Source organism: Oncorhynchus mykiss, chromosome 13 (genome assembly GCF_057628025.1).
Source record: "Oncorhynchus mykiss isolate SJ-2025 chromosome 13, ASM5762802v1, whole genome shotgun sequence".
Lineage (NCBI taxonomy): Eukaryota > Metazoa > Chordata > Actinopteri > Salmoniformes > Salmonidae > Oncorhynchus > Oncorhynchus mykiss.
The window spans coordinates 44,100,965-44,124,022 of record NC_143034.1 but is presented as its reverse complement, the minus strand read 5'-3'; the positions used below and the strand labels follow the sequence as shown (position 1 = coordinate 44,124,022).

Below are 23,058 nucleotides of genomic sequence, written 5' to 3'. Positions count from 1 at the left end.
GCAGACACAAGTGACAGCCAATTACAGAAGAACATTGAAAGGTTACAGTGTTAAGTACAATATAGATTTTTATTAGTTTACTAGGTTGGAAATTAAGAAAAGAAAAAAAGCAGGTTGTCATAATGTTCACAATTCTATATTCATGTTGCAATTCTTAATATCATTTCAACACATGACATGGTGTAAATAGCCAAGCCCATGAGGACAATGTTACACAATCCAAAGTGGTGTGAGGACCAAAGTCACCGCAAAAAAATGTCCAATCTCAAATCAAATGGAAAACGCCTCATATCCAACACGTAGGCATTGGAGAACGTAAACAGTACAAAACAGTGATGACAAGTTAAATTGAACCCGATTGATTATGCCAATATAGACAAGATACATTTTCTGGAAGTTTCTGGGGGGAGGAGATCTCGACCAACCTAGCGTTGCCATGGACACCAAAGTCATCACAGTGCATTACAAACAGTTGCAAGAAACAAAAGAAAATACAGACCAAAGTACCAGAACTGCTTGGGGAATGTTTGATATCATTTTATTGTTTCTTTTCATAGCAATGGAAAAATATAACCTTGTACAAACGTAGTCGATTCTCATTTTAACAGCTTGGTGAGTGACCCTTTTCCAACTAAGTGCAGCGAGAAACCAACAAATGGGAACTGAAACAAGCCCAATTCACTTGTTCATCATGTAGTTCAATAGATTTCTTTCTGAACTGCATGCTTTAGGCAAGTGTGTGTTTGCTTGTTGTATTTTACCCTATGACGAGTAGTCTAAATTTGGCACTCGTTTTCTACTCCTTGCTCATCTTAACACTAAGAAGATAAAGTGTTACATGTCAAATGTAGTTATTTTGGAAGTGTTCCCATAGCCTCGATTGATCCTGATGCACTCAACGCATAAATCCTCACCAATTCTTGTTAACGGGGCTGGCAAGAAAGGGTCTGTTTATCTAGAAGCCCACACTGAAGATGAAGAGAAACTACTGATGCCATTAAAAAAAAAAAAAAAAAAATTGAACCGGTGAACATTTGTCAGTGATTCTCTTGCAGGAAATAAACACCTTCTTGCCAATTCACTCAAGTGCTGCCAATAAGTAATCTACCGGGCCCCCACTGCCCTCTCCCAAACAGCATCAGAAATATATCTTACTGAATTTGCGTCAAGCTTTATTATTTATTTGAAATAACCGGGGGGGGGTGGGGGTGTGGAGACAGTGAATCCCCTCCCTCACAGACACACACTTCATCTTCCAGGCTGGTCAGCTAGCTCCACCCCTGCATCACTGTGGGGGCTCCTTGCAGGGGCAGGCTGGGGGATATCAGAGAGGCTAGAAGTAGGAGACGAGGGGGGTGGAGACCGCCTGCTCGTCCCCCTCGTTTCATCTTCCTTCAACTCCAGCAGTGATCCTTTAGGCGCATTTCTAACACCCCAAAAGTTTGTATTTTTCGGATTCCGGTTCAGTTCACGTTTGCGTAAAATTGACCAAGTCCACAACCATATAGTGCTTGAAGGAAACCCCCCAAAAATGACAAGGGAAAAAGTAAATCTTCCACAGATCGGTCAAAGAGCAAAATAGTCGCGTTCTTTCGTATCATGTTTTGTTTGTATTTTCCCTCAAAAGAAACCACATTTTGGCAGTTTTATTTATCTGCTCTGGTGATCCTGTTGTAGACTAATATTAGTTTTTTTTCCAGAAGAGTTCTAGAACTAGCCGGCTACAGCGATCCACGTTTTTGTGTGGAGTCCTTGTCAAGTCAGAATCAGTCCACAGGTGGCCGAAGAAGAAGGTGGCGGGGGGGGGCCTAAGGAAGTGGTGGTGGGGGTTCAGGGGTGGGGCGCTGCTGGTCTGCCGGCAACTGCTGGAATTGTACTCAGAAGGTGGTGTGACGTCGATCCTCGCTCACTCTCGCTCTCACTCACACATTCTCAGACACTCATCTCAGCGCACGCTTCACTTCTGCTTTAACTCGGACACGACGCAAAAGACAGAAGAAATTCCAGTGGGGCGTTTTCATTGTTGTCCATCTTATCCCCAACCAGCATGAAATCTGTAGAGGAGGAAAATAGGAAGAAAAGCTTATTAGCTGAAGGAGCCAAAGTCCGGTGTTCACGTGCTCCATGCACATAGTGATCCCTCTCATTAGGCTGCTCCAGTGAAATTCTGGTGACTTTATAGATATCAGAATTGGTCACCAAGTTACCCTCTATACATGCTCTTTCATGAAATCACTAAAGGTTACAATTTCACGCCATCTCCATAATGAAAAAAATAATAATGGACAAGACACGCACTTCCTGAATAAGTATCTCCCAACGCAACATTAACTTTCAAACCGTACATTTTTTTTTTATCCCTTAGCTATTCCCTTTCTGTTTTGTGACGCCCTAAAGGTGCTGTAGGGGTGACTGTCAGTCAGTAGGGCATTAGGACAATAACTCACCAGGCCTGGCTCTTGAGCTTACGCAGCTCCTTGGTGGCCCAGGTGGCCAGCGTCTTGGTCTTGGTGGTCTTGGACCTCCGGCCCTCCGTCAGCAGGTCGTTGATGAGGGGCCGCAGCTCCACCAGCTTCATCACGTCCTTCCCAAAGGCCGTGCACAGGTCTCTGAGGAGAGGAAAGAGGGAGAAAGGGTTAAACTAAGCACGTCGGGCAGGAACATGACTATTTACATACTGCAAAGGGAAGCGGAGGAAACCGTTTTACATTGATCAAGTCGCTGGAAACACGACTTCGATCTAGAGGCCTGCTACCTCAAACAACTCCTTTTCAAGTCTCTTACTGACCAGGTCTGTTCAGGCTTAAGATAAACGCTATTAAAACATCAGGGTTTTGAGTACAAGATCTCACAGACCAGACAGATCAACAAAAAATGTATAATTATTTGTGTAATTTTTAAATCAGAAATCATGAAGTATCTTTCATGCCTTGAGATCACCTGCCCTCCTCCGCGCATCTTATCCCAAGCTGCCCCTAACATTTTTATGCTATGTCGTACCAAAAAAAATCTTCAGTATTATTGTGATCCACAAAGCAAGCGTCACTACCACTGAGATAATCCTAGTTGCCTTACCCTATAAGTCCGGCGGCGTTTGCCACTACGCCGTCAGAGTGGTCCTCGTCTTCAGCGATGTGATGGATGAAGGACAGGATGAACTCCACTCTGGGCTGCACCAGCATCACGTCAGCTACAGGTAGGACAGAACGATGCAAGGAAGACAATGTTCAGCGCAATCATGATAATTAAGACAGGAGGTGACAGATGACCAATAGTCACTCAAAGTTGCCATAATTCAGACGAAGAGGTGATTAAGGATGTGTGTTAGGAAAAGTGGCATTTGCCGATTTTCAGACTTTTCAGTGTGCCACCATGGGCACGTGTGGGGTCCCGCAAAGTCCAGTGTAGACAATGGCAGCCCTGCTACCTCATGAACACTGGGTGAAATAGACCCTGCGTTACTCTGTGACCACCCAAAATCCCAGCTGCCACAGCTCAGAGCAGCGAGAGGAACAGGCGTCAGTGGAAGGACTCCTCAGTCTCTACTGTAAACACTAGTGCAGGAAAATCGTACATTTGGCATCTCAAGACACAATATCAATACCATAGTCGCACAAAACACCAAAATACTAGATCCACAAAATGTGTAGATTAGTTATGACAGTGGGAGGATGGCGGACTCACGGTGCACGTTCTCCTGGTCTCCCTTCAGGCCCTGGATGATGCCAGTGTAGGCCTCCAGACAGCCCTCCCGCAGCTCATTCAGATAGTCCACCATGTCATAGTCCGTCTGCCAGGAGGGGGGGAGAGAACCAAAACACACAGCAGGTTAGCGGGATAGAGGACAGACCGCACCAAGGAGCGCAACTGTCATTGTTATCTATTGACCACTATAATACTAATATCCCTAACAAACCCCGGAAGAGGCATGCTTAACAAGGTTCTACAAAAAAAACGCTCAGGGAAGAAACTTGTGGGGTCCCGCAAAGTCCAGTGTAGACAATGGCAGCCCTGCTACCTCATGAACACTGGGTGAAATAGACCCTGCGTTACTCTGTGACCACCCAAAATCCCAGCTGCCACAGCTCAGAGCAGCGAGAGGAACAGGTGTCAGGGTCAAATGAAACAGGGGGATGCCAATGTGGTACAGCGCGTGTCCATCTGTTCTACCTTGTCGACTTGTGCCTGCGACGCCTGCTGCAGGGTGTCCAGGACGATCTCCAGGTACTTCTTGAACTCTCCTCCGATGGCCAGGGCAATGTCTCCGAACGCTGACAGGATCTGGGGCTTCACCGACCGGTGCACATTCTCATTCTGCAGGGGCAACACACACACATGCCCTTAGTCAGTACAGGTGAAAAACGTTATGAATATCTACAAGACTTAACCTAACCCATATGAACAAAGACAGCTGGAATTATATCCCCTTTTCTTCCCGATATTTTTTTGTTGCTGTGTCTACGGTCAGCTTGACACCAAGACATTTACACGCTTCTACAAAGTAACCGATCAATAAAACAGAGGCTGTAAATCTACAATAAAAAAAAAAGACTCAAAATGTACAGTCCTGCACATTCCAGTATGACCAACACAGCTGGCAGAAACTAAAGTGCAACTCACCCCCAGGTTTTCCAGCAGGAGCTGCATGATCTCGTCGCAGTAAGGCAGGATGTTGGACATTAGGGCTCGGCACAGGTCACACACCAGGCCCACCGCGGCCAGACACACCTGACGAGGGAGGGAGGGAGGGCAAGCGGTGTAGCTAGGTGAAATAATTGAGTGTCGACTCTCACAGCAAGCATTACTAGAAGGTACTTAGCTACTAAGTCAGTGCATTTCAAGTGTGGGGTCCCGCAAAGTCCAGTGTAGACAATGGCAGCCCTGCTACCTCATGAACACTGGGTGAAATAGACCCCGCGTTACTCTGTGACCACCCAAAATCCCAGCTGCCACAGCTCGGAGCAGCGAGAGGAACAGGCGTCAGTGGAAGGGAAGAATCTAGTTTGTTTTTTTACTTTAAGAGATTAATATGAATATAATCCGAGAAAAAAAATATCATAGAACCCACTTGATATTCTGCATAATTCTTCAGTCCAATTCCCAGGAAGGGTTTAAAGGCATCCATGTATTTCTGAAAGTCAGCGCCCAAAACTGAGGAAACAGAAGAAATTACAGAACATTGAGTCTGGTTACATGCACACGATTATTGTGAATAGTAAAAATTAATATGACAATTCGATTTAAATGTTTACATGCTTTGCAAAATTAACAATTTCCCTAATAATTTTGTTTATATGGACATATCTAAAATCAGTCTAACTGGTTGGCACTTTGATAAATGCAGAAATTCTTCAATCAAAATAAACGTTACCATAGCGACCATGTCATTTTTGGGAAGCCTATTTGATTCTGAGTTCGGACATATAAAAAGTTTGTATGTGAAAACTATTTCTAAGATTCATCCTTGCAGTTTGGTCCAAACTCACTTCACTCGCGCAAAAGATGGAGGCTATAGTTGCTGGTGCTAGCACACGCACCGATCGAATACGCCGCTGGAACACCGATTAAGCCGCTTATATACATCCTAATCTTTCCAAAGATACCTGGTTTTCAGAGCTGTTTTAATTGGCTTATGTTTACTTTGATTGTGACCTTACAGCGATTAAGATCAGTTAGAGTAACACGATTACATGACTAATGCCACACTCTGCCATAACACAGATTTTTTTAGTGTGCTTGTAAAAATGCTCAGTGAGGCATGTGACACTGGACATGCAACACACCATTTACATACTGCTAGAAGACTGGAAATCAGATTCACATTGACCAAGCGGCTGGAAACAGGTTTCAGATAAATCCTATTAAAACATCAGGGTTTTCAGGGTTTTGAGTACAAGATTTCTCATCACAGACCAGATACGAGGTTTAACTGCTTAGATTCACATAAACATAATTCATCCTACTAAAGTGGGCGGAGGGTGTGCGTAGAAAACCCTGTGTGTGTGTGACCCATCTAACTAAATGTTGTTGTTTTTTACCCATCCACCACAGTGTGACCGTTTTAAATGGCTCACCTTCCACCAAGGTTGAGACGGCCATGAGCGCATCCTCCTGTACGCCCCCGGAGCCGGCGGTGTTCTGGAACATTCTGAGCAGGGAGGCCATCACCACGTCTGAGATCTGCAACGCGTCCTGGTGCTGCACCTTCCTCAGCACATTCTATAGAGAAGTGGGGAGGGAAAGGGTTAACCTAACATAGCACAGGCTAACTCGAAAGTCGTTTAGCTACTGTGAGAAGCGGGAAAGAGGAGAACTCCAACCCAGAAGTTGTTTACTTGCTGGGTGTCCGTCTACGGTACCTTTCCTCATAAAGCCTTCTCCTTTCCTAGTACATTTTAGATCATGTCTGTGCAGGTCTCAGATTCTTAGTTTGAGGGTCAAACTGAACGAAGTCAGCTTATCTCACCTGCAGGGTGGCACACAGTAGAGACTGGAGGTCGTTGAACTGAATTCTGTCCGACGTGCTCTGGATGTGAGACTGAGGCGAGAGAGAGAGCACATGAAATCAACAGTTCCTTCAATGTGAGTTTATTCAATACAGAAAAGAATCCAAGCAAAATGTCTAATAGTTTAGAGTAGGTCTCAGATAAATCCTTAAGTAAACATCAGAGCTCTTCAGAGTAGTGAGTACATGATTTCTCATCACAGACCAAAAAGGTTTGCCCCACCAATCCACCGCTCTCTCTGTTGGGACCCACCTCCATCTGCAGGACCTGCTGCAGGCGTTCCATGATGACCAGGGTGGTCTTCTGCACGGCTGGGTAGCAGTCCTTGGCGCTGTTCTTCACAATCTCCATCAGGGCCTCGTAGGCCGCGCTACGCAGGTTGTTCTGGTGACCGTCCGGCCTGGTGGACACAGAGGGAAAACATAACTTACAATCATTACTATGCATCAAGAAAATAATATTACTTGCATTTTATATTATACAGAAATATGTGCAATTCTTAGCAAAAAAAATTGGTGCATTTAAATACATAAACCTGAGCGATCTATGACGGCAAGACTGGATAAGAGACTCACAGCCTTCAAAAGGGTATATACAGCTACGGGCTTCAAAGGATTTCCTGAGGAAGTAGATTTTAACGCCATTCTACATCTCCAAATGCATTTTTGTCGTTGAAGGCCTCAGATATTGTGGTAGGGGTTATCCATCACATGTTCAGCGTGGTGCATGATTTCTCACCACAGACCAGAGAGTTAGTCTCCAGCTAACTCCAGAAATCCTCCAGACACAATGTCTCGTTTGACTAGCAAAGTTGAGGTTTCTAAACCTCTACAGTCCTGACAACAGAAGGCGACGTTCCATCCCCATGTCCTGCTTACCAGTCTACCGTTTCTGGACAGTCCTGCCTACCTGTCTGTGGTTTCTAATAGTTTCTGGACGATGAGCTCGAAGGAGGAGGAGAGGCAGTACGTGGCAGGCTCCTCCTGGTCCTCCGCTGCATCTGTGGCTTCGTACGCGGCTTCCGCCAGGCTGGAGAAGGCCTGAGGGTCGAGGGAAAGGGATGGAAGGAGAAGTTACGAGGGCATCCATATGAAAATCAGGAATCATTATTTTTGGTCCTTAAAATAAAATAAAAAACTGTCTTTAGCAGGTCTCAGATACTGTGGTTGGGGTTATCCATCACATATTCAGTGTGGTGCATGATCTCCCGTCACAGACCTGACAGGTATCTCTCTCAACTACAGGTACTTTGATGCAACATATTTCACTCGAGTGGGGTGGACAGATCTACGGCATCAATTGTAAATGAGCAAGTGGTGTCTTTGTACTGTGCAGTATATCGTTGAAGCTTGTGGTGATGAAATCCTTATCTGTGGGATTAACAAAGTACTACTGCGGCATGTGTGGTGGAGGCCCACAATGGAAATACGCTGTTTACCGTTTTCCGTGATCCTCAATTTTAAGTGCATTTTGTATCCACGTGTTGCCGAATTGCGTTTTTAAAAATGGTCAAATTAATCAAATCAAAAAGCGTCTCTAGCTTGTGTCTCACCCAGCAGACGTTGGATGCGACGCGTGGCTCGGCCCCCAGGCCCTCGATGAGGCACTGCAACAGAGGGGCCAGGTACACCTCGTTGATGGCCGCCTCCGGCAGCAGCTCACAGATCCTGCCCACTGTCCAGGCCGTGGTGTCCCTCACCACAACACTGGGGTCCTTCATCAGCTCAATCAGCGTGGGCATTGCCTGGGAAGGGAGAAAGAAAAGCATTAACCCCGGTAGTGTCACTGAACGGGGACGACGACACATGAAGTCTCCCCATTTAAGAGCGTTGAGATCCTATGAAAAGCGCTATAGAAATGTAATAAATGATAATTTAATCATTATTAAGTACTGTTAACCAGGGTTCAAGAGTAAACAGACCGGCATGGATGGGCAGAGAAAGGAAGGTACTGTTAATATAACAGCAGTATTTAAGTGTAGCGAGAGAGGTAGGGGCTGGAAGGAGAGGGAGGGCAGTGGACAAGATTTTACAACAGTAGCATCTGTCAAATATGACAAACAGGGAAAGGGGCCACCAGGGATTGTCACAGAGCCTCTACAGAGTAGGGCTGGGAATTGCCAGGGACCTAACGTATCGTTACGATTCTAAATATATTGCGATTCGATAGTGTGATTTTATTGTGATTCGATGTTCCAAACATATGCCTGCTGCAGACAGACAAGAGAGCCATGAGAAAATGAGTTTATCAGTAATGGAAATACAATTTGTTGATAACAAATTGGCTTCCTGCAAAAAAAAGCTGTGCAGGAACAGCGAACTAGCGCAAAAAATATTGCGATTATCGTCAAAACGATACTAATCATCAAAAACAACATTCCGATGTGTAACTGTCAATTTCCCCCCCCATAACTACTACAGAGTTTGTCTAAATCCAGCTTTACTGAACTTGTCTGTGCAGGTCTCAGATAAATCCTATTTAAACGTCAGGGTTGTCAAGGGTCTTGAGTACAATCTTTTTCATCACCGACCAGATACAAGGTTCTATACTGCCTTATTAGTTCACATATTCACGTTTTACAACGGAAACATGATTTTAATATAACATCAGGTCAGTTCTTTTGAATTTGGTACCTAGTGAACGACAAGTTTTTATCTCGGATTATGGACACTTACACAAGCTTATCACCAGCTCACTCTGAGACAAGCACCCACTTTCAGTTCACAGTTCAATAGGGCTTGGGGGCCAAGGATTTCACACAGTCTGTATCCCAAATGGCACCCTAGTCCCTACATAACGCGTTACTTGTGTCCTGGCAGAAAACAGTGCACCAGATAGGGAGCCATTTGAGACGCAGCCATACACACAGAAACCAAAGAACATGGTGGTTCAGCAGATACCGCCTCCTCACAGCCTCTCCAGTCCACCCTACTTGTGAATGAACACGTCTGGAAATACCCGATCACCCTGGCAACAACTTAGGGTAGATTGTGGTTCATCTAAAGATTTACTGAAACTTGCAGATAGCTTCATTATTAACCGTAAGGGAGTTTAAAAACACACAGAAAAGACAATGCATTATCTGATGGGCGTGCAACACAAGGAAACTGAGAAATGCTTGCAACCTAGAGATAATGACCTTTACAGCAGATACATTTCTACTTGGCCACAAGCAATTCTCTTCCTTGCTCGACACACCCATCAGACGGTGGATTGTTGGTATGCATGTTAGTCTATGCTGCTGTGAAACTTCCCCTTGGGGGAAAATTGGTCGTATCAGTAAGTAGGTATCATAATGCAGCGGAAGCTGGTGTACTGACCTGTGTGACAAGGGGCTTGAGCTGGTTGCCTTAGCGATGTGCAGTTGGGCGAACGATGCGTTCTTTATAAACAACTATTTTTACTGACTCGAGACGCGTGATTTGTTTCTCCTGAGTGACCGGTTCATTTTATAGTCTTTCGTTTTGACCTGCTAGTACTGGCCGCAGTGATTCCTACCTACAGCGGGATCAATACACGCTCCTCCGGCTCAGCGGCTCCAGAGACGCACTCCGACCACCAACCATCGGTCATACGCGCACGGGGAAATAGATCATAAGCGTCGAGAAGAAAAAATGCATGTTTACAACTGATAATTGATCGCATGGTGCAAGAATGAATGCAATTAATTGATTATTGAATATCATTGGCGCAGCATTTCTTTAGAACCAGAGCCTCTGCTCAAACAAACGCAAACTCTACAATGAATCATCCTGGGGGCTGCAGTTTGAACACGGTGCTCGTCACCCTCACGGGAGACATTTAAGGAGTCGTTCATAATCTCGTCCGGTTGGAGCCACAACCTTACCCCATTTCAAATGAATAAAGAAATAATCTTATTCGTGTGCACACGTCTCAATCACAAATGACGGCTCCAATAAGCCCCCTATGGTGAACGAGATGTGAACAAGAGGCTTGTGGAATCATGACTTGAGTTTTCAGTTCGGCGTTCGCCGGCCGGGGGTCCTGCGTGCTCTGGGCATTACTGACTCAAATGAACAAAAGGAGCCGAACGAGTCGTTCTTTTGACTGAACGAGTCGACAAGATCCAAGGCAGTCAAAAGAGCCAAACATCCCATCCCTACTATGCCAAGAATTTCCTAACAGATAATCAAAACTCCTCAGATAATCAAAACTCCTCAACCTGCAGTGTTAGTATTTTGTGCAGAGGTGCCGACTAACGCCGAATAAACTAAGATATATAGTGTGCGACTATTTTTATATAAAAACGGCCAGTCATTTATTGGGTAAACCAACGTTTCGGCATCACTGTGCCTTCTTCATGGGAAATGTCATGATTGCTTGAACCAGGTTGAGTAGTCAAAGAATGCAATTAGTGCAACCAATGACAATAGTGAGGGGTGTGTCCTAATTGTTAGGTTAATTAGAATGAATTGAGCGAAGCCGTTACAAGAATAGCTCTTCATGTCTACATTTGGTGAAGTTAGTCACCTGAATGACGAGGGGTTTGAGCTGGTTGAGCTCGGGCCCCTCCAGGATGGAGCCGAAGGCCATGACCGAGGCGTCTCGGTAGCGCCAGTCGGGGTGCTTGATGTGCTCCTTGATGAAGGGCAGCACGTGAGGCACCACGTCGTCCTCGCAGCACGTGGCCAGCAGCATCAGGCACACGCCCGCCGCCTTGCACGGGTTCCAGTCGTCATCGTCGTCGTTCTCGTCCTGAGGAGGAAGCGAGAGGGGTGAATGAGAGGAGACGCATTTACATGACACGTTATGACATCGAGAAAAGAAGGGATAAAAACCAAATGTCTATTGACAGAGGAACAAAGAAGGGGGGTGGAGGGAAGGAGAAGTATGAAAGGAATCTATACTGGACTTGCACATAGGAGAGGTGAGAGGAAAAACATTTACATAAAAAGGTATGCTGGGAGAGATGACCCGATCGTGTAGAGGGGAAGGAGACCCAAAGGAAAAAGCTTACATTCACATCAACAAGGACATTCTACACAAAAGGACACACAATAACAGGACAGACCAAATGTGACACACAAATTCAGCTAGACAAGTACAGTGGGTCTCATTAAAGCCCCTAATAGATAAGACTGGGGTGGCACGTACAGAAATCCTCACACCTCCCTGCTAGACTTCACATGGTACACTTGTACTTATTATAGAATGGGTGGTAGCAGTAGAAGTCTTCCTGGGGGGACAATCAACAATGTTGTATGTGGTATTACACACAAAATGGTGGCATCTGGATGGGTGAGGAGCCACCCCCCCCCAGCCCTTAATACGGGCTCCCGAGTGGCGCAGCGGTCTAAGGCACTGCATCTCAGCGCTAGGTGCGTCACTACAGACACATTGGTTCAAATCCAGGCTGTATCACAATCGGACGCGATTGGGAGTCTCATAGGGCGGTGCACAATTGGCCCAGCGTCGTCCGGCTTTGGCCAGTGTAGGCCGTGATTGTAAATAGGAATTTGTTCTCAACTGACAGGCCTAGTTAAATAAAGGTTAAATTAAAAATACATGTCTGCAGGTCTCAGATATTGTGGTAGGGGTTATCAATCACATGTTCCGCGTGGTGCATGATTTCTCACCACAGACCAGACAGGTTTTCCTAGGAGGCAGAATCTTAATTTAATCTCAAGATTAAGGATTCTGCCAGCTAGAGGCATTAGTGTTGTACAGAGATGTTAATACATGGAAATGATTCACCCATATCCTTATCAATCAGTATGTCTCACTCTACAGGATCATTCTAGGTTATAAAGATATTATGGATGGACGTTTTAGTGTCTCTGGCTGACATTAAATCATGTAGCGTCACCACCGCTGCCCTGCTCTTCAAGGACAAACTGGCTGGGGATGCCTTCACTTCCACGGGCTGGCTTACCCTTTCCGGGTAAGGTTTCCAACACCCTGTGGCTGGCATTTTTCACATGCTTCACATTAATCCAAATCTTTTTGGTCGATTTCTCCCTCCTCCAACCTCATTAACATGGTTTCACTTAGAATTGTGTGTGGGCTGTGCTAACCAGGCTGGGCTGTGAACTGCAAGGAATCTTGCCTTGGGGTACACACTAAAAACGGCAGACTGAAATGTTGTGTGGTGCATACAGACGCTTCACTTAAATTGTGTCCCATCAAATCTGTGCCCTAATGTGTAACGAAGAGGATAACGAGGTGTAAAATGACTGCCGCGCGCTCTTCTCTTGGGTACCTGTTTGGTGAGTGTCTGGGTGAGGATGGGCACCAGGTATTGCAAGGCTCCTTTGGCATAGAACTTGCTGGTGTGCTCCGGGGGCCGGCCCTGCTCCGATGCCTGGGGGGGAGAGAGAGAAAGATGTACCAAACTTAGAGGAATATTTGCCTTTTTGTTGTTGTGCAACTCTCCACTGTATGCATTTTGCGCCTAAAATAAACACCCTCGAGGTAAGAGACGTCAGCTTAATGGCCGACTAATGGTGTGATAACAAAATAACAAGGTAGGTGTAGGTCTCCGATTTAGTGGTAGAGGTTATCCATCAGGCGTTCAGCGTGGTGCATGATTTCTCATCAGACCAGACAGGTGAGCTAGATCGTCACTCAGCAAACACGGCTAACTGACCCTTTCGGGTGTTATAATATAAAACGTGTACATTTCCATTAGTGGGCTGCAGTGTTGCCTTGTGTTTAGTTTATCGAGTTAAAACACGTTTGAAAGCACGTGTGTGTGTGGGGTGGGGCTCACCTCAGTCGCTTCAATGGCCAAATCCATCTCCTCGTCGCACACGTTCGACCAGAACTCGATTCCTTGTAAGGCAACTTCATCAATGTCACTTTTCATGGCTTCTATTGTGATCTGTTCGGGGGAGGACAGAGACCGGGGGGGGGGGGTCAGGATGTTCATTTTAAAGGAGCGTCCTTGATATGGACTACTGGCCTTGGTGTCCGTGCAGGTCTCAGATATTGTCGTAGGAGTTACACATCAGGCATTTACAGCGTCGTGCATTATCTCTCATCACAGACCAGACAAGTGGTCAACAAGCGACGCTACAATATCAGTAACTGATAAGGTCCATCAAGACCTTGTTTGGAGTTCTCCGACTTAAGTTCTTCAGAAAGAAATAGAAGCACATCGAAAGACCACAGAGCAAGACCCAAGTTGCCGCATGGGGGGTTGCTTACCGCAAACAGTGCCGGACCCATGTACGTTTCCATGTACTGATAATACAAAGACATTATCTTCACCAAGTTCTGTAAGGCAGCCACTCGTACCTGTGGGAGACAGACATTGCATTTCACCAACATTGGTTAACAATATGATTATTGGCTGAACGCATGAATAAATGTGCCAAAAAAGGTTTTAAATAGAAAAGAGAAACTCACGATACTCACTCTGGTGTCTGGGCACTGTGTGGCCTCGCAGACGACCTGCATGATAAAGTGCCTCTCCGTCTGGAAAACACAGACCCATTCACTGTTATGACAGGCACATAGACAAAGCATTCAAAACCCAACCTTGTGTGCAGGTCTCAGATATTGTGGTAGGGGTTATCCATCACACATTCAGCGTGGTGCATGATTTCTCATCACAGACCAGATAGTTAAGTATATAAACAAGCTCAGATTTGTCCATTTCATCTTTCCATTTTTGGGGTCACAGCAGGCGACAAAGGAGGAACTTAAACACTAACAGTGGGACACAGGCAGGGCGGGAGACACAAACACACCTCTTTGTCGAAGTTGGCTTTGGTGAACTCCAGTGAGTTGAGCAGCGCGTTGGTGGCAGCCAGCTTGACGTTGTTGCTGGGCTCCTCCTTCCTCATGCCCTGGATGATGGCTGTCAGGATCTGGTTGGCGTTGTCCTGCAGCTGCTCAGGGTCCTACAGTACAGGGGAGGAGAGAAGACAGTTGTTCATGGAAGTTACGTCTGCTCTGCAGCGAAGCATGCTTTGGAAAACAAAGAAAACAATTTAGCCTAGGTTCAATTTTGGAATCTTGTCTTGTCACAATGTCACAAGTTCCATATTACAGTAGATAGATTGAGGTTTTAACCATGGTATCCTCATGTGAGGAAGTGTGTGTGCCAGGGGCACTCACTATGTCCTGGCAGATGTATCCAATGGCCTCCAGGGTGGACTCCTTCATGTGCTCAGTGCTGCTGGGGTCCGTCACGTTGGCCACCAGCTGGGGAATGAGCTCGGGCCACTGGGTGACGGGGATCTCTGCGCAGGCGATGCCAGCCACACACTGGGAGGCCGAGCTGGGCCGGTATGTCTCTGTGCCCAGGGTCTGCAGAACCTGGAGGGGAGTGAAAGGGGGGGGGGGGTTAGAGGTGAATCAACTGGTGCATTTGGCTGAACGAAGCCAAGTGAGACAGAGAACATTGGTTCTTGTAGGAGGCAAGGGCTTTAGTCCAATTAGTCATTTGGCAGGGTAGGTTTCTGAGGTTAAATTATTTTGGGGGGACCACATAAAAGCCAACTGAAGCTAGAAAGTATAAATAAATCTGCACTAAGAGGTAGAAGAGGAGTTTCTCCTTACAAAGTTCTTGATCTCCCTCCGGGCGTTGGCGTCGATGGCAAGCCATCTCTGCTGGTAGCGTGTCTTCACGTCCGGGTCTTTGGAGGTGAGTGAGTTCTTCACCTGCAGCCCTGCGGCCACGCGAGCCACCTGGGTGTTGCCAGGGTTGGCGAGCACCTTGGAGAGCTCCACCAGGAACGTGGGCTGGAGAAAGGGAGAATGGGTGGGGAGTTTTTAAAATGTATTTTTTACACAATCAGGCCATAAGATGGTAGTGGTTTAGTAAAACACAGGTAAGAAAAAAAAGTCATCGCCACAGTCCTTCAGTCCCAGGCATGATTAAGATTTCACTGCAGTGATTCTGAACAGTGTTCAACAGTTACATTCAGCAACTGAAGGATGTAGGAGGCTAGTAATCAATCAACAGACATGACAGAGCAGGTTTGTATGCAACAGCAAAACAATTTGGACACTAAATTCCATTCATGCTGCAGTCAGTGAGTGGCAGCAGCAGGCTCCCCAAATCTCATTTGATCCATGTGTGGTTGTTTTAAATCAGATCTGTAATGTGTAACCAAAACAACAAACTGCTAAATTCATTCAGGTCCTGGTAAGTGGTTAAGGTCTCTATTTTACATATACAGTGCCTTTGGAAAGTATTCAGACCACCTGACTTTTTCCACATTTTCTTACATTACAGCCCTATTCTAAAATGGATTAAATAAAAAGATATCCTTAGCAATACCCCATAATGACAAACCAAAAACAGGTTTTTAAACATTTTAGCAAATTTAAAAATAAACAGAAATAACTTATGTATTTAAGTATTTAGACCCTTTGCTACAAGACTTGAAAATTGAGCTCAGGTGCATCCTGTTTCCATTGATCATCCTTGAGATGTCTACAACTTCATTGGAGTTCACCTGTGGTAAATTCAATTGTTTGGACATGATTTGGAAAGGCACACACCTGTCTATATAGGGTCCCACAGTTGACAGTGCATGTCAGTCCAAAAACAAAGCCATGAGGTCGAAGGAATTGTCCATAGAGCTCTGAGACAGGATTGTGTCGAGGCACAGATCTGGGGAAGTGTACCATAAAATGTTGGCAGCATTGACGGTCCCCAAGAACACAATGGCCTCCATCAACCATAAAATGTAAGAAGTTTGGAACAAAGAAGACTCTTCCTAGAGCTGACCGCCCGGCTAAACCGAGCAATCGCGGGAGAAGGGCCTTGGTCAGGGAGGTGACGAAGAACCTGATGGTCACTCTGACAGAGCTCCAGAGTTCCTCTGTGTAGATGGGAGAACCTCCCTTCCAGAAGGACAATCATCTCTGCAGCACTCTACCAAGCAGGCCTTTATGGTAGTGACCAGACGGAAGCCACTCCTCAGTCAAAGGTACATGACAGCCCGCTTGGAGTTTGCCAAAAGGCACCTAAAGGACTAAGACCATGAGAAACTAGATTCTCTGGTCTGATGAAACCAAGATTCAACTCTTTGGCCTGAATGCCAAGCCTCACATCTGGAGGAAACCGGACAACATCCCTACAGTGAAGCATGGTGGTGGCAGCATCATGCTGTGGGGATGTTTTTCAGCAGCAGGGACACTACTCAGGATCGAGGGAAAGATGAATGGAGCAGTAGAGAGATAATTGATGAAAACCTGCTCCAGAGCACTCAGGAGCTCAGACTGGGGCGAAGGTTCACCTTCCAACAGGACAACCACCATAAGTACACAGCCAAGACAATGCAGGAGTGGCTTTGGGACAAGTCTCTGAATGTCCTTGAGTGGCCCAGCCAGAGCCCAGACTTGAACATCTCTGGAAAGACCTGGAAATAGCTGTGCAGCAACACTCCCCATCCCAACCTGACAGAGCTTGAGAGGATCTGCAGAGAAAATGGGAGAAACTTGTCGCGTCATACCCAAGGAGACTTGAAGCTGGATTCGCTGCCAAAGGTGCTTTAACAAAGTACTGAGTAAAGGGTCTGAATACTTACATAAGTTATTTTTTTATAATTTAGAAATTGGCAAAAATGTCTAAACCTGTTTTTGCTTTGTCATTATGGGATAGTGTATGTAAATTGCGGGGAGAGAAAAACAAAGCTATAACAATGTGAAAAAAGTCAAGGGGTCTGAATACTTTCCGGAAGTAACTGTATACTCTGCTTTGTGACCAATTTTAGACGCAAGAGTTCATCTGTGACACCTATTCAAGATCATCCCATTAGTGGGGCCTATGAGGCATCAAGTGTCTAGCTTGGTGTCAATATCTAGGCTTTCTGGAGATTAAAAATGTATGTACAAATACTTTGATTAGGAGAGGAAATCTCTATGTCCATTTAGCTGATGGATTAAAAGACAGGTTTAATCATAATGCAGTCTTTAATGATAATGAAGGACAGGAGGGCACCACAAAAGAAGGCCATTTAGCAACACTTGTACCATGACATCTTCTGACTACTGATTTGGGTCAAACTCCCTTAATAGTTTTTTATCTGCCTAGCCAATTATGTGACTCATCATTAACAGAGCTGCACAGTCCAGCAAACAAAGCAATAGACCTTTGAGGTGCCTTGCAGTTACCGAAAGTTTGCTGGTTTGAATCCCTGCGGCGACTAGGTAAAAAAAAAATCTTCCAATGTGCCATTGAGCAAGGCGCGTAACACTAACTGCTCCTGTATGTCGCTCTGGATGATGAGTGTCCGGTAAATTACTAAAATGTAAAATATAATTATATTATTTTGACTTGAAAAAAGCTACATAAGGACATGTGGCCAAATAAAATGGGAGAATACACAATCAATGTTTAGCTTTTGACTACTCTTCAGAATATATAACAGAATATATAACTATACAATATAGAGTCTAGCACGAGAAAGGTTAAGTGGCAGATGTTGGTACCATGCCACTTCCGTTCAAATGAGCCCTGCACACCTTGCACAAACTAGCTTTTTCTATGGGGATCTGCCACTGCCCAAAATAGTTATCATAGCATAAATGTTTCCTCAAAAGGCAGAGTGCATACACACAAGGAGACTAATTTCAAAGCTAAATAGCTATGCAAAAATGTAGTTCAATGACAGGCCTTGATCACGCCTTACTTCCTCTTCTCTAGCCAGCTAGCTACACCCTCTTTTGCATTCTACTCCAAAAATGCAATGGACATCTGTCAGGGGGGAGGAGTGCTCTTGCTCACTAGTAAAAGCCTATCAGGCAGCTTTCCGGTTAACTATTAGTTACATGAATAGCATACGGAATCAAATGCAGCTATAAAATTACAACATGTTAGCCACATGTGTCCATATCAAAACAGCGTAATCCGCCCTGCTAGTGATCCATCACTATCATTGAACTCGTTTTTCGATCCCGGGGTTATACCGCTCAAGTGAAATTAATCTGAATGAATAAATGTTTAAAAACCACTGAAAACGGACATTTGTCGAAATTCTGTTAGTGCTCAAGTGATCATGCCAAGGCACTGGATTCCAACAATGGTGTAGCTGGTGTGCTAGCTAGCTAACGTGGGTTAATGCTAGGTCTCCATTCATTCGCGAAAGCTGAGGTGTGTGACGCTGCTGCCATAATGTTGAGATGGAGAAAGGGCCCAGTTGAAAACGCCGGCAATTCAATTCAATGCGCTCATGCCCTGTGTTTCTGGCGCCAGACCTGAATGTGACCGGAATATATTATCCGTCTGACTGATAAAATGTGTAGTTATACAAACCAAATTCTCAATTGCCGCCTGCTCCAGAAACTTCTGTGCCGCCTCCAGTTCATTTCGATCTGAGGGGGCGAGGGAGAAAATGTGAGCGTTATACAATGTGAATAGCTAGTGCAGCTACAACATGAAGCAGCAAAGTTCTGTTAGCATGCATCTGCAATTCCTACATTGCCTAACTAGCTAGAACGATTAGCTAGCTAGGCTACCACGATTACCTAGCTAACATTAGCTAGTGTGTACAGTGCGCACCAGTGATCACGTTCACCGCTACTGCGATAATTGGGAAATCTACTTGGGAAATTGTGGGTGTACATTTCCCGATGCGAGATTAGTTCGTAACTAGTTTAATTAAATAGACAATTTATCAAGCCCTACTAGCTAGACAGGTGACCCATGTCATGCAAACACGCTTGCTACCGGGGATGCTATGCTCACTAGCGGATAGCTACTAGAGGCCAACGATTAAGTTAGCCATCCAGCTAACCAACTCGTATCAAACTATTTAGCTAACGTAGTTCGCTCTACATGTTACATCACCACGGGCAATGCACAAGTGTTTACTTCACTAGCTAGCGTATACCACCTACTAAGGTTTACATGATTGAGCCCAGGCATTTTCTTAAAAATAAAAAAAAAATCACATCGGCACATCATGCACATGCTAGATACAGTACTTAGATATTAATCTTTAAAGTTAGCGGGCGTGCAAGGCAGGGCCGATTTAGTTGCACATGAATGGCTAGTTAGCCAAGTTAATTGATAGGTAACTAACTATACGTATCAAACCAGTAAAAATATCCCATCAAAATGACCAACTATCTGGGTGATAACTTTTTCAACGGATAATACATTTTGACAACTGGCAGTTCGGCCAATGCCGCCCAGATTAAACTATTAACAGTGCTAAAAGTTAGCATGTTAGCGAATTCACCACAGAAGCCGCATCCGCAGAGTGAGTAGGCCGTAACATTAGCAGCCTAGCTAGCCGAGTGCTAGGTATTTCCTCCTCCCTTTTTCTGATTTAACTTTCACCCGTTATCGTTATCAAATACAGATATGTCAAGTTGCTTGGCTTAAACTCTTCACATGGCAAATGTTAAAGATAAGTATATGGAGCTGTATAATCACCTGGAGAGACAGTTTTTTCGAGGATTGTTATCAGCTCCATTCTGTCCCAACCACTCTACACAGAAGTCGCTAGCTAGTTAGATTGCCGCGCACAACTCAACCCCGGATTATATTTCTTCAGTGTTCAACCAAAGTAACAAGACCGTGGATAAATCAACGAAAGCCGGTGAGAAAAACACACACGCCCAGTATCCCCCAGCCGATTAGTTTACTCTGGATATGGGCTATTTCCAAACGCGGAACCTGGAAAAAAATTGTTTAAGCAGCAATGCCGCTTGTTCATTCTGTGTTGTCGGGAGGGAAAGGGCCTTGCTCGACTCCCGCGGAAGGATATCACGCGCCGCTTCTATGAAAAAAGAAAAAAAGAAAAAAAAACTCCTCCCTATCTTCCGCGCGAGCGCGTTTTCATGTGCGCACACCTTTTCTGGACCTTAAACATATTCCTTTTTTTTTAACCAAAACTTGACGCTTGTTCAAATAGGTAAAGTATTAGCCAACTGTTGTAACTTTGCTGTCCTGTACTTAAATCAACCATAAAATGATCTGACTTCTCAATAAATTCTAAACCAAATGTGGAGTGGACAAAATGGCTAGCCTAATGTAATGACATTTAACCGTCATTTCAGTTGGGACAACTCATGTATGTATCTAAGTAATCCCCCTATACTTTATGTACTGTCGATAACTTTTAATTTATTTCCAATGAACGTGATGGAAGTAAGCCATGGAAGAGTGTACTACTAATAATAATTGAACAAAGTTCACAAATAAATCGTCCCTTAGCCTGCCATCCAGGGCACTTTTGATTTGGTCAGCGAAAGTCTTGGTTGATCTGTCACAGCTGCCCTCCAGAGCTGGCCAGTCGGTTTATTGCACCTGTACACTAACTGATAGCAGCTACATTTTGTGGAACGCCGTTTGGCTCTTTGCGTGTCAAAAAAGATGCACGTCAAATAACACTATTTTACCAGTTAAATACGCTTTTAATTTGACACGTCAAATAACACAGTTATATTATAGAATGTTGTGTGTTCTGAATTTACACGTGCAAGCCAAGCGCCACCACTACTATCAGTAGCATTGTCACAGCTGTACAAAAAAGTCTGCAAACAACTGCCACTAACGAAGTGTTTACAATACCGCTTTGGTAATAAAGCGTTATTTGTTCGACCGCAACTTCTGGGGAAGCTAGCTAGGCTTTAGCTTGGTACCTAGCTAGCACCAATACAACCAGCCTGAAAACAATGACCAGTAGAAACTGCAGTCATTTTCATTATTCTTAGTAATGATTTAGGAATCATTGTAATTATTATCTAGGTAGCCACTTGTTGTTCGCCTATTAAAATTCAACTTCAGTTCATGAAAATAAATCGCTAGCCAGCTACTTAACCCTGTTTCCCAAAGCTAACGTTATAAGCAGCTGGCGAGTGATGCTCGACCGGGACCGGGTTGTGAAGCTAGCTACAATAAGGATTAGGCACAATAGTGGAATGTGCGGGTTGTCTTCAAAATAAAAGTACCTATTTGAAAATGATGCAGAACGTTACAATTGGTGGAATCATGCCATATTTAGTCTAGATCATGTTAAACAAGGTTGGAATGTGAAGCAGTGAAATGGGGTATCATTCATATTACACAGTACAGCTTTACCCAATGATTGGGGATCAATGAAATGGGGTATCAGTCAACTCAATACCCAATATATTTTTTTCCTAACGTCCTCCTCCTAGTTATCAAACTCCTAAACATCCACGCAGTATTATTTTTTCTCAGGAACAGACACTAATGTTCTCTGGGTGTTGCACTGAGCTAAAGGGTAGAGCTGCCGCTTTCAAGGAGCGAGACTCTAAACCGGAAGCTTATAAGAAATCCCGCTATGCCCTCTGACGAACCATCAAACAGGCAAAGCATCAATACAGGACTAAGATCGAATCGTACTACACCGGCTCCAACGCTCGTTGGATGTGGCAGGGCTTGCAAACTATTACAAACGAAAAAAGGGAAGAACAGTCAAAAGCTGCCCAGTGACACAAGCCTACCAGACAAGCTAAATTACTTCTATGCTCATTTCGAGGCAAGTAACACTGAAACATGCATGAGAGCATCAGCTGTTCCGGACGACTGTGTGATCACGCTCTCCGCAGCCTATGTAAGACCTTTAAACAGGTCAACATTCACAAGGCCGCAGGGCCAAACGGATTACCAGGACGTGTGCTCCCAGCATGCACTGACCAACTGGCAATTGTCTCCACTGACATTTTCAACCTCTCCCTGTCTGAGTCTGTAATACCAACATGTTTCAAGCAGACCACCATAGTCCCTGTGCCTAAGAACACTAAGGTAACCTGCCTAAATGACTACTGACCCGTAGCATTCACGTCTATAGCCATGAAGCGCTTTGAAAGGCTGGTCATGGCTCACATCAACACCATTATACCAGAAACCCTAGACCCACTCCAAGTTGCATACCACACCAACAGATCCACAGATGATGCAATCTCTATTGCACTCCACACTGTCCTTTCACACCCGGACAAAAGGAACACCAATGTGAGAATGCTATTCATTGACTACAGCTCAGCATTCAACACCATAGTGCCCTTAAAGCTCATCACTAAGCTAAGAACCTTGGGACTAAACACATCCCTCTGCAACTGGATCCTGGACTTCCTGACAGGCCGCCCCCAGGTGGTAAGGGTAGGTAACACATCCGCCACACTGATCCTCAACACGGGGGCCCCTCAGGGGTGTGTGCTCAGTCCCCTCCGGTACTCCCTGTTCACTCATGACTGCATGACTCCAACACCATCATTACGTTTGCTGACGACAGAACAGTGGTAGGCCTGATCACCGACAAGACAGCCTATAATGAGGTTAGAGACCTGACTGTGTGATGCAAGGACAACCCCCTCTCAACGTGAACAAGACAAAGGAGATGATCGTGGACTACAGGAAAAGGAGGGCTCAGCTCGCCCCCATTCTCATTGGCGGGGCTGTAGTGGAGCAGGTTGAGAGCTTCAAGTTCCTTAGCGTCCACATCACCAACAAACTAACATGGTCCAAGCACACCAAGACAGTTGTGAAGAGGGCACGACAAAAGCTATTTCCCCTCAGGAGACTGAAAAGACTTGGCATGGGTCCTCAGATCCTCAAAAGGTTTTACAGCTGCACCATCAAGAGCATCCTGACGGGTTG

General features: G+C 45.1%; 1 protein-coding gene and 3 non-coding genes across 5 annotated transcripts; all 4 read right to left on the bottom strand.

Annotated features, from left to right (window-relative positions):
- Positions 1-50: 50 nt before the first annotated feature.
- Positions 51-21,301, bottom strand: LOC110486198 (importin subunit beta-1). Of its 2 annotated transcripts, none has more exons than XM_021557622.3 (22): positions 19,864-21,301; positions 18,739-18,797; positions 15,033-15,215; positions 14,589-14,789; positions 14,219-14,371; positions 13,875-13,943; positions 13,674-13,763; positions 13,237-13,347; positions 12,727-12,828; positions 10,998-11,222; positions 8,059-8,250; positions 7,416-7,546; positions 6,759-6,906; positions 6,467-6,538; positions 6,075-6,219; positions 5,069-5,151; positions 4,621-4,728; positions 4,171-4,314; positions 3,685-3,790; positions 3,076-3,190; positions 2,448-2,609; positions 51-2,054 (listed from the first exon to the last, which is right to left on the bottom strand). In XM_021557622.3, coding segments are annotated over exons 1-22 (2,640 nt in total). In that variant the 5' UTR covers positions 19,904-21,301; the 3' UTR covers positions 51-2,053. The 2 variants fall into 2 exon arrangements, with proteins under 2 accessions (XP_021413297.1, XP_021413298.1); XM_021557623.3 differs by having other exon boundaries at positions 13,884-13,943.
- Positions 3,379-3,522, bottom strand: LOC118938632 (small nucleolar RNA SNORA79). The gene has a single exon (XR_005035839.2). It is a non-coding gene; the product is annotated as a small nucleolar RNA SNORA79 (small nucleolar RNA).
- Positions 3,970-4,113, bottom strand: LOC118938634 (small nucleolar RNA SNORA79). The gene has a single exon (XR_005035841.2). It is a non-coding gene; the product is annotated as a small nucleolar RNA SNORA79 (small nucleolar RNA).
- Positions 4,840-4,983, bottom strand: LOC118938633 (small nucleolar RNA SNORA79). The gene has a single exon (XR_005035840.2). It is a non-coding gene; the product is annotated as a small nucleolar RNA SNORA79 (small nucleolar RNA).
- Positions 21,302-23,058: the final 1,757 nt, after the last annotated feature.